Source organism: Lissotriton vulgaris, chromosome 5 (genome assembly GCF_964263255.1).
Source record: "Lissotriton vulgaris chromosome 5, aLisVul1.2, whole genome shotgun sequence".
Taxonomy (NCBI): domain Eukaryota; kingdom Metazoa; phylum Chordata; class Amphibia; order Caudata; family Salamandridae; genus Lissotriton; species Lissotriton vulgaris.
In genome coordinates, this window is record NC_141693.1 from 349183203 (window position 1) to 349195708 (window position 12506).

A 12506-nucleotide genomic window follows, 5' to 3' on the forward strand; every position below is an offset into this window, starting at 1 on the left:
ACATTCTGTCCATCAAATTGTTTTTTGTAATTTTCTCCCTGAGTGTACTGGGGTAGCTCAGACGTGGGTCCCAGAGCCTCCACACCACTGGAGTCAAGCTAGCCGGGCTGATGAGAGGTGTTACCTCGAAACCTGTCCGGTCCTCGGATGCTTGATTCCGGTCTGGGAAAGATATGGCTGTTGTAGTTCGGACTGTTCCCATGGGGCACAGGGTCAGAGCTGATTTGCATAAAGCCATTATCTGACTCAGGGTGGTGTGGAGTGCAAAAAACGATGGACTTAGGCCCAGATCCTTGTACTGGGATGAATGTAAGACATTGATCTACATTCTGTCCATCAAATTGTTTTTTGTAATTTTCTCCCTGAGTGTACTGGGGTAGCTCAGACGTGGGTCCCAGAGCCTCCACACCACTGGAGTCAAGCTAGCCGGGCTGATGAGAGGTGTTACCTCGAAACCGGTCCGGTCCTCGGATGCTTGATTCCAGTCTGGGAAAGATATGGCTGTTGTAGTTCGGACTGGACTGTTCCCATGGGGCACAGGGTCAGAGCTGATTTGCATAAAGCCATTATCTGACTCAGGGTGGTGTGGAGTGCAAAAAACGATGGACTTAGGCCCAGATCCTTGTACTGGGGTGAATGTAAGACATTGATCTACATTCTGTCCATCAAATTGTTTTTTGTGTTTTTTTTTACATTTTATAGGCGGCACAATATTGTGTACAGAAGAAAGTAGCAGGTGTAGCATATTATCATTTAATAGCATATTTTAATGTAATAATTCTGGTGAATTTCTAGTATTTAAAGACTGGGATGCAAACAATGTGTTTGCATTGGGGAAAAACATTCTTACGGGACCAGAGGGTAAACAGAAAGGGAGGCAATGTTCTTAAATCTAGGTCTACAGATAAAACAATTAGGTGCCTGGATGAGTCTACTGCAAGTGTCCTTAATGCTCTCACTGTGGCATGCAGGCACATTTGGGGCAACAATCTGGATAGTTATTTGTTCAACAGAACTAAGAAGCTCAGACAGAGTAAAATGTACAGTATTAGGAGCAAACAACATAGGAATAGAAATCCCCAAAAAGTTGATCAAAAGTGGTCTAGTTATTCAATGGAAAATCCAGTCAGTGAGACATCAGGTATGAATGCTCCTTTAGGGATCTATTCACAGTTAAAATTTGGATGAAGCGTAAATTTGTTCATACACATTTGTTTACACCCTGAATTACCATACTTATGACTGCCAGAAATTCACAAAGTGAAACCCATTTCTATATGAAAAGATTTCTGCCATGTGTAGTTCTCTGCATGCATAATTCCCATTTAAGGGGTGAGAAAGTGGAAGTTCCGGAGGCATCTTCAACCTTGGATGTTTGTGCACGCCCACAATACGAGGCTGTTTGTTGGTATTTGCAAATTCCTCTCCTTTCCATGTCCACCATGAAAATGATCAGCTCTTGTGAGGGGTGTAGAGGAAGGGAAAAATATTTTCTTTGCACAGGAAAAACTGCATTTGCACAGAGGATCACATTCCGTTGTTGAGAACTCTGCATATTGGGAATAGGATCCTACTGGGAATGCCACAGACCTTTCAAGAAATACACATGGAAACATACCCCAGGTGCAGCTTTTCTTGCATATTCCTAGGGATGTTTGTGAATTACAGAAACTAGGAAATCTACACTTATAATAGGTGTAAATCGTCAAGTGCAGATTTACTACTTACATTTGTAATAATTATTTGTGTGTTTCAAACCCATTTCTAATGTCATTATATGTTATTGTGAACACAGTGATGTAAAATGTCCTAAAATGAATTTAACATCATTGAAATGAAGAAATATTTGAAGAAACATGAGTGAGGTATAGGTAAGCATAAAAAGTTGCAATGAAGCAAGAAATGTGACCCTGTTTGATAATCCAGTGCTTCTTTTACTTAAGGCTGGGCAAACGAGTTGTGCAGATTTTGATACTATGTCCCAATTTAAATGAAATTCAATGCCCTCCACCAGAAGGGGAATATAAATAAATAATTACTTTTCCTTTGTGGTTATCTTTCGAAATTCCCCACAGCTGGGCCCACCGCTCTGACCTGCAGTGGCCGCAGCTGCCCCCACCACCATTGTCACTACCACCATCCCTCTCCCCCAGGTTTCCGCAAAATGTTTTGCACAGAATATTGTGCCCGGGTCCAAAAATGCAATATCTACTGATGAAAAGAATTCTAGTCATCTAAAACAAATGACACAAATAATGACAAAAATCATTACAGAGTGAAAAGAAGATTCAAACTGCAATTGAGTGATCCAGAACTTGCTTCAAACCCTCCCTTGGTCCGCAGTGTGGAAAATCCAAGGATTTGCAGAACTCTGATATTCACCCTCTGAACTGAGGGTTGGGATCTTTTGTTAAATGGATTGATTTACTATATTGTTGAGAACATTGACATTAGAAAGTTAAACATTGTGTAGCACAGGTTAAAAAATCAAGCCCTTCAAATATGGTCTGTTTATTTATATTTATTTCTTTTTCGAATAGCCTGTTGGACTAGGTGGTTTGATGGGAATCGACCCAACATTAACGGCGAAAGTGAGCTTCTGAGTGAACTAAGAGCGAAGTTTCCTGGATTAATCTGCTCTAATCCAATTGGAATTGCAGCTGAGAATACCAAAGGTCTGTCTGCAGCAGAGGCGAAAAACAACATCCAGTAAGTGATCCCAGACATAAAACCGACAGTGAATTTACCAGGTTATGTGCACAATGCTACTTATGTGCAACTCAAATGGGGGTAGCCAGTGGGTATAGTGTGTATTCATTGCTTTCCATTTGGTCTACCATGCCCTTACCTTGATACTCCTGCTGTCTGGCATATGCAGCACATAAAGTATGCACACGCCAAGAGCTCAGACTAATGTCTGTAGTCGCCACAACTTGTTCCTCAGTAGTCAATAAGGCACTGTTGAGGGGTAAATAAGGGACAATGGGACACTACTGTAATATCTGTGGGCAAAGGTTGTGGAATCTCACTTCTGCCACCCGTGGCATTCTCATGATTCTGTGTCAATGGCTACTATCCAACCCGTTGACTCCATGACTTATTTGAGGGGTGCAGACAGGTCAAATGGGGTATAACCACCACACTCAGGCACGGAACGCATTTCTTCCCAAGTGGATTCCAGAAGATCTTGAAAAAGCTCTGTGGAATAAATAGTATCCACATAGCCACTTCTGGAGTACAGGCTGGTGCCAACTTTAATACAGACCTGTTGACAATAACTTTGGACACAGGTAGGAGGAAGTTCAATTTTTCTTTACAGCACCACCCAGTTGCACATGAGTATTTAAGACTGCAGAAGATAATTATTTATAGGATCTGAGTAACCTTTTATTGTTTTGTGATTTATGGGTACTCAGTCTCTAGGAGTTCACAGTGCAGCCTAATAGATGTTTGGATCCATGTAGGATCCAGCACTTCTGAAAAAGCGTTAATAATTGTTATATATTACATACAGATAAATGTTTTATATTCATATAGATTCATTTACTTGCTCTTAACTATAATGTGCACACTGATAAAAACTGTAAGAAAAGATGTGGGATGACAGGTTCGCGAGAGTTCATATAGAGTATCTTAGGTGGAGTTAGGGATGAACTCCGGAAGGCTGGGTCTACACTGAAATGTTGTACTAACTAATATAATTCAGCATGGTATGTGTGACTTTGAAAAGAAGCCATTAATATAAACACAGGTTTTAAAATCCTTTTATTTACTGATCTGAGGTCAGAGCAATGAAACTGCTCTGATGTAACAACACTGAAACAAGTGGCCCTGAAGTCTCTGCTTTATGTGGTGTCAGTCAGCCTTAACCTAGCGAGCCGAAGAATGGTTGGGAATGAGGTTGGTGCTCTTGCAGCCACAGTGCTTAATTTGAGCCAGTGGTTTCCAGTTCTCCACACCGGCGCTTAATCATCAACACCCGCATATTTTCATGACCACATTCATTTAAATGGGGGAAATTGAGTGTTTTGCCCAGAATCACAGGTTGTTGAGCCCATACCGAGACTCGAACCTGGATCCCCAGCACCGAAGTCTGCAGCTCTGGCCATTACGCCACGTCCTCTCACCACTCTCATAGTTAGTGGTGGTGTGTTTTTTAGGCAGGGCTAACAGTAGAAATGGGCTGGTGCAAGCTGCATCCTGACAAGAGCCCTGGCACTTATTGTTTTACAAAGTAACCACTGTGAAGGCACCACCCTCCATATTCCCCATCAGCAACAGCTCTCTACAGACCCGAGCTCCCTGAGAAAAGCAGATTGCGCTGAGGAGAGCGCTCATAGAAGTGGTTACAGGCATAGACAGGCTTCCCACTCTATATATATCGGTGGATGAAAGGCAAGTAATTCTGAGGGTGGTGGGGTGAATTATTGGCCATGTTTTATAGCTACACTTGCAAAAAATAATTGTTTAATAAGTTAATATCATTACAAACAATGCAAACTACAACAAATAAAATATATAAAAGCACCACTGGTCTGTCCTATAAAAAAAGAAAAATCTAGAAAAGAAATTAATCACAAACACAACAGATGGCAATGGTACTGATGCTCATTTTCTGTGTCAGTAACAATACGGCTCACTGCAAATCTCTGTAATCATTTAATTAATTTGTAGCAGCTAACCGCTTTTTGTCTTGCCTAAATTATTCCATATGGGCTTTAAAACACTAGACATAGGCAGACTAATGGGCTCTACTCATTTTGGCCTCTTAGAGGCTTGTGGAGGGTTGCCGGGACCCACCATCCCATTTTCAAAATACCGGTCCAAGGGGATGGTGTCCCCAGGGCCTCATACAGGCTTGCAAAATTACTCTATCAGTCCCAGGTAATAGGGCTCCCATGGCCTCTATGAGGCTAGGGGGCAGGTCCCTGCACAGCCCACCCTGTTATATAAATAACGTCCCTGAGGGATGAGGCTTCTGGGGTCTCACGAATGCTCGGGGAGGAGGCCTCCACACCAACCTTCACAAAATGACAATGCACCAGATCACCATATATTTTTTTAATCAGCGATGCAGATACTTCGTAGATCCATAGTGCCGATTTTAAAACAAAATGCAGTTTGTGGCCCTGTTGTCTACCTCTGGGACCCCAACCAGGCATAAGGGGGCAGGGTATTTGGACAAGGACTCTCTGTGGTGTAAAATATTTTGTTAGCCTTAATTTATCAAACATACTAAACAGATTTACACCAGGTTATGAAAAGCTCGCTTTCTGGACCAAGATCTAGCTTTCTGACATATTTGGCTTAAATCTGTTCAACATTTTTAACTGCATCGCTGTTCAATTTTCCTATGGAAAAATGGATGGGGAAAACACATTTTGGTGCCCCCTCTTTTTCTTGGCCCGCTTGATGGATCACCCCAAAACTTTGCAGGCAGGAGCTGAGGTGGATGAAACTTTTTTTTGGAAAGTGTCTTGAAGATTCATCAGATGGCAACAGTTGTTAGCAAACCAATGACATCATTGATAAAAATCACAGCAGCAACTGAAATGGCATCATTGAAAACAACACTGTGCATGTTGAGGATGCCAGTTATAGTTACTTTAGGGCAAAAGTTATAGTTACTTTAGGGCACAAGTTATAGTTACTTGAGATATAACTGGTGAATTTCAGTGGTTTTGTTAGTCTAAAACGGAATGTTTTACCTGACATTTTCACCTAACTATAACGTCCCTCTACCCTTTGGTTTTTTCAGTGAATTTCTAAGTAATGCAAAGTAGCTAAGGCAAAATAAGATAATATTTCCATACTGCACTAACACAAACACGCACACACACACACGCACACACACACACACACACACACACGCACCCACACACACACACACACACACACACAGGTATATATATTTTACTGACTAGCACACATCCATCTAATGCAAATTGGCAAGATTTCAAGACAGTAATCAGTATTGGCTGAGTAAGCAGCAGCAGTAAGGTTTGTATAACAATAGTGCAAATAGAGGTTCACTCAATGGGGACAGCGTAGGTGGCTCGAACTGAATTGCCAGTACATTAAACTGCATCTGCCATACTACTTTGTGGAGAACTGGTGCAACATGCAAAAGGAGTTAATGTCCTCATTGTTAGCAGTTAAATGTTATTAAGGGCTCCTTCTTGGGGAAAGTCTGTTGGTTGTTGAAGCGAGTGGGATGCACTGTGCTTCCTTTGGTATTTTACTGCAGCAGTATATAAGCAGCATGTAAGTACCCTCAAACGTAATGAATGATCTTCTCTGAAGAATGGAAAAAAACATGAAACATATTGTCAGGAGGTTTGCAGTACTGACTAAGTTGTTGACTGCTAATACAAATTAAATGCAAGTAAACTAAATTGTGAGTGAATTGAAGTGCATTAATCCCAATGCACCGCAGCAGGACTGAGGCCACATGATGACATCTATTTTATGTGAAAAGGGCCAAAAGTCTACTTGGGTTGAACATGGTGGCTTGTATATTATGTAGTGTCATTTGTGTTTCTTCAAAATAAAGGCTGCTGAAATTCCACTCTCTAGCAATACATATTTGTAGTTGGCGGTCTGCAGTGAGACTTTTAACAGCTAGAGGTATCGTAAGAGATGTATATAAAAATAAGCTCTATTTAAATATTGGTGTGCAAAAGAGAAATTCTTTGTCACTATTGTTATGTTATCAATGATATCATTGGTAAAGTGATATGTGATTTCACCATTTATGTAATCTGTGATTTAATCTGTAACAATACGTGTGAGGTCAATAGCAGTGCATTTGTTATTTATGTCATTTATGGTTGCATAGGTCAACTTAATGTTTAGATTTTATTGTGTTTTGTTCAATTTTGGATCTTAATCTTAAACATTCCATCTGAAAGGGACACAAACGTAAATGGCAGAATAACTTTCAGAATAGAAAGCACCAGAAAATGAACACAAAAATTAGGTATAAATATATATGTATGGAATGCTACAGTCAGATTATAATATGTAATGATGTTAAAAACATCAAAGTTTGCATTAACAAAATGTATTCATGCAAAATGTTTCTCTATTAATTGAACCAACGTAGGAGTAAAATGACACCAATAGCAATATAAAGCACAGCTATAATACACCAGTGGCATTGCCTTTTGAAAGACCTCCACCATAGTCAATTCAGGAGAGCTGTTATGAAGTTTCTCTTGGCGAAAGCACCAGTATTGGTAAATGAGGGGTCATTGTAGAGCATAACAAAAAATAGAGATAATGTATTGATTGTGCTTCTGGTGCTGCTTGTACCAACCATAGGAAACTGTGCGTGCTACCTTTCCTACACAATGAAAGACTAAACACAATTAAAACCCCTCTGTGGCTGGCTATGCCCATCTCATGATAATTACTTGAAATTGTGAATATATTTTTGTCCTTTCTTAAAGATAATATCTGTATGATTTAAAATGCACCTACTTTTCCTCTGATTACATTTCAATGTTATGTTTTTTATTCCTAACGCTATAAACTCTAAAGGTACTGAATTTGAATCTACCTCACTATAAAAGGAAGAGAAATGTTTCCATTTGATTCACTCTGCTGTATGTATTGATCTTAAGAGCAGTGTGACAGAGGAGGTACAGAAACGGAACAGTAGACACTCATGCACAACTGTATTTGATACATTCATGAATATATGTATTGGGTGTCACAACTTGCATTCTTTCAAATTTCTAACAAATAATTCTACTGGGAGATTAACCAGTTCCTCTCTGGATTAGTAAATTTGTTTAATATTTTCATGACACACCACGGTGGGAGGTTACTATATCGAATGTGATAAATTGCATGACAAAAATATTGCATTCACTACATCTAGTACCACACATTGCCTAGGTAAATAGATCCGGAATAAACAATAGGAACATATTCTTACCTTCATGATCTAATGGTTGGCGGTACAGTGGGTTTGATGTTTTTGTAGGTTCATTTTCTTTAACTCTTTTCAGTGACATACAACTGCTGCCAATGTACACCAACCATTGACCTATGCCTTAATCCAAACTTTTGTGTTTTTACTGTCTTCACTTTCAGGTTAAATGCTTCAGTTGGACTCATCTGCCTAAACAAAGATCAAACTGGTAGTCAATGCAATGATTACAGAGTCAAATTCCTCTGTTCAGGACAATTTTGTACAGGTGAGAGACTGGGCCTCTGTGCCTTTAATAAAATCCTCAATTGACAACTAAAGATCGGTATACTCGTTAGAACGGAATTGTTTAAATTTAACGTACTCTATCATGCTAGTCTTGAACAGTCCATTGATATTCACACCATGCCAGGTTTTAAGTATTACCAATAAAAATGCAACTATCTTACCATTAAGATACATTGTAAACAGATATAACTATGGTATCCAATGTGGAAATCTGGAATATCTAACAGGATTTGTTCACAACATTTTTTTTCAGTTCAGTTTTGGTAAAACACATTTTGTTTGCTGAGTTCTCAGAAAGCAAAGTTGTGAAATTGCATTTTGAAGAGGATTGTATCTGTTCTTACAGACTGTTGCTTTTTGAATTGAGATGGTTAATTTCAGTGTTCTGATTAACTAAGTGTGCCCATTGTTTTCAATATGAAATATATAAACAAATATAAATATTCAACTTGAATTAGAACATGAATTTGCTTTATTGTTAAAGGAAGGAAGATGTCCCTTTGAGAACTTAATTAGGGAGTCATGGTAACCCATTCAAAGGATTTAGGTAAAATTGGTGTTTTGTACTCTCCTGAATAGGATGTATAACTAGATGAGAAGTAATGTGAGAAAATATAATAATGACAGACATCGAGGAAATGGTAAACAGGGAGTTAGTGTACTTAGTCAATTAACCTTCAACGGCACATTTTTCTGATAGTAAACTGTACTATGCAACTTTTCATCTGCCTGAATTAATTTGTGTAGACTCTATATGGTTAAATATGTTGAAGCTGATACTCATGATCTTTGGGAGGAAGAAATTATGTTTTCACTTGAGAAAGTGAATAAAGGTATCCATTTGGTAAATAATTCTATAAGGTTGATTTATTGAATAGAAAATGGTACCTGAAAGAGACAATTAGTTGTAGATTCCTTACCTTTGAATGTCCCCCAGTTGTCAGACTGGATCCAGAGATTTTTCTTCGCAATACCCCTGCGCTTCGGCAGGTGGCGTCGGTCGACTCTGCGTCCATCGTTGTGGTCACCGGGATGACGTTGCAGTGTCTACTTAGACGCCGCCCAGAACGTTGACGTCTGTTCTTTCTTTTTCCGCGCCAGCCTGTCATAGATCCGGGGAGAGCCACCCCATTGCCGTGTTTTGTCTAGCTTTTTTTGATGTTTTGTCTATGTCTTTTTCGAGTCTTAGACTCCTGGTGTGCAAGGCATGTCTCAACGATGGACCAGTTTCAAGCCCTGGGGCGCCTGTCACAAAATGATGTCTGTCACGGGCCCGCACCTCGTGTGCCTGTGGTGTCCGGAGAGGGAAAATTACCCAAAGTTGTGGTCCTACTGCCGGGCCATGAATCCGACAGCTCTGGGGGAGTTGTCCTGAAAGTTACGGGAGGCTTAGTGGTCGGCTCCTTGTAATTCAATGTCTTGTTCAAGAGGAAGGTCTCGAGGCCGCTTGCGGACCCTCCACTTCTTATCGCACTCCAAGTCGTCGAGGACTTTGGGTAAGTCCAAACATAAAAAGAACGCGTGACGTGACGTAGGCATTGGAGCGTAGTCGCTCAAAGACTCAGTTTCCGGTGCCTGATTCAGGGATGACACTGCACCTCCCCCCATTTCTGGGAGCCAGAGTGTCCCCTGCTCAACTCCGCCAATTTTATAAGGCCTCATACCTCGTCTTTGGGCAGCCTGACTCCGCCGGCGGCGCACCTTCGGGTCCCACTGAGCAGGTCAGGGTCCTGGTCCTTTGATGTGAGTGGCTCTGGCGCCAGTGCAAGAGGGCCTTCCTCATCCCCGAATTGGACCCAGACCGACGTCAGCCAAACTCGGAACCGATGCCGGAGGGTACTTTTGTTCCCCTGCATATCCCTGGTGTTCCCTACCGACCAGAGGGTGGTGATCAGGACTGGGAGGGGTCGCTGGACCCTTTAACAGGCCAGCTTGAAGAACCGGACTGGTGAGAGGACCTTGGTGATGCCATTGGTCTGGACACTTCTCCAGACATTGGCTTGCTTTCTTCCCTTACCGTGGCTGCGGAGGAGGGAGCGTCCTATGCTGTGGTGATGCGAAAGGTGGCCAAGGTCTTGGGCCTTGAGCTCCCTTAAGTGGCAGTCAGGACAAACCTCCTGACAGAGGTGCTTTAGCCTGCGGCGGTGACTTCTGAACCCCTATTGCCCTTTAATTAAGCCCTCACTGATGTCCTCCTGGACACTTGGTCCAAGCCCAGCACGGGGGCTCCTGTGGAGAGGATGATTGCCTGCCACCACAACCTTGCCCCAGGCGACCCAATTTTCCTCATCCAACACCCTTCCCTCAAGAGCTTGGTGGTCCAAGCCTCTTCTTTAAAGGGTGCATTCCCTTCTGCTCTTCCAGATAGGGAATCCAAGAAGTTGTACCATCTTGGGAATCACATGTTCTTTTCCTACAGCTTGGCATTGTGGTCCGTGAATACTGTGTGCCTCTTGGGCCGATACTCCCATACCATCTGGGATACATTTGCACAGGTGCTGCCTCGGTGCCCTGAGGAGGCCCAGGCTGTTCTCTCCCAGGCAGTGACAGATGGGAGAGACATAGCCAAATTTACAACAAGTTGTAGACTGGATACCACCGACTCACTGGGCAGAACAATTGCCACGTCGGTGGCCCTTAGGAGCTACGCCTGGTTGAGGACATCGGCTTTTCGGGGAATGTCCAGTCAACATTGATGGACATGCCCTTTGATGGCTGTTGTCATTTTGGCGGCGAAGCTGACTCAACGCTGGAGTGCTTTGAAGAGTCTTGGCTATGGCCAGATATTTGGGCCTTCTCGCCCAATCCAGTCTGCTTTTTGTCCCATACGTGGCTACAGAATTGGTGCCCAACCACGTCCTGCCCAACCAAGCCACTGGTTCATGCACACTGCCCAACCTCTGTGTCGCAGCAGACGTGGGGCCCAGTGACCATGCGGGTCTGGAAGCCAGTGGGCGGGCCAGTCCACCCTTCCCCCCGCCGCAGTCTCCAAACCTACCTCGTCTGACGTCTCAAGCCCATCAATGGCCAGTGGGAGGCAGGATTCACCATCAACTCCCCCATTACGTTGGACAGGTGGTTTTGCAAATTGTCCGAAGGGGCTACTCCCTCCCCTTCGAGACAACCCCTCCTTCCATGCCACCTTCTTTCGATCACATGTTGGAGGATCATTTGGTGCTTCTCCTCCAGAAAGTCTCAGCTCTCTTGGCCAAGGGAGCTATAGAGAGGGTCCCTGCGCCAGAAGTAGGTTGTGGCTGCTATTCCTGCTACTTTCTGGTGCCCAAGATGGACAAAGGCAGGGTCCTATTCTAGATCTCAGAGCCCTCAACCGCTTCCTCCGGAAGGAGAAGTTCAAAATGCTCACATTGACTCAGGTCCTGTCTGCCCTCGAGCCCGGAGACTGAATGGCGGCGTTGGACTTGCAGGGTGCCTATTTCCATATTCCTGGCCTGCCAGCCCACAGATGCCATCTACGTTCACGGTGCTCCCCTTTGGACTTACTAGTGCCCCTCTGGTGTTCACGAAAGGGATGCCGGTGGTCGCAGCTCATCTGTGCAGGTCAGGGGTTCCAGTTCCCCTATCTCGACGTCTGGCTGTTGAAGGCGAGCTTGCCCTAGGCTGTTGTCTCCCACCCCCAGACTTCGGCGGACCTCCTGCACTTGCTGGGGTTCTCTATAAACGTGGCAAAGTCACAACTGACTCCCTCTCCGATTCTCCCTTTCATCTGAGCTGTTCTGGACACACTGCAGTTTCCGACCTATACTCCCAAGCAGCGTTTCTGGATATTTGGGCTACAATACCGATGTTTCACCCTCTATCCTGAATTTCGGTGAGAATGACCCTGAGGCTGCTGGGCCTCTTGGCCTACTGCATCCTGCTGGTGGATCATGCCAGATGGCATTTGTGGGCTCTGCAGTGGTACCTGAAATTCCAGTGAGTACAGCATCGGGGGAATCTTTCTGACTACGTTCAGATCTCCAAGGGAACTGCACAACAACTGCAGAGGTGGCTAACGAACCAAGCTTGGGTCAGAGGCAGATCCCTCTCCCTTCCCCAACCAGATACAACAGTGGTGACAGATGCATCACTCATGGGATGGGGCGGCCATCTGGGAGAGGTGGACATCAGAGGCATATCAACCTGCTGGAGCCTCTGGCGATTCGACTGGCACTGAAAGCATTCCTTCCCTCTCTCAAAGAGAAAGTGGTGCAGGTTTTCACAGACAACACCACCGCCATGTAGTACTGCAAAAAACAAGACAGGTGGGATTGAGGACCCTATG

The 12506-nt window shown here is 43.4% G+C and overlaps 1 protein-coding gene across 1 annotated transcript in view; it reads left to right on the forward strand.

The window, feature by feature from the left end:
* LOC147710875 (mucin-5B-like) overlaps positions 1-12506 on the forward strand; it is a 208871-nt gene that overhangs the window by 97287 nt on the left and 99078 nt on the right. Inside the window, exons 5-6 of the mRNA XM_086920069.1 lie at positions 2541-2709; positions 8101-8204. Coding sequence (XP_086776195.1) covers positions 2541-2709; positions 8101-8204 — 273 coding nt within the window. The remainder of the gene's footprint in view (positions 1-2540; positions 2710-8100; positions 8205-12506) is intronic.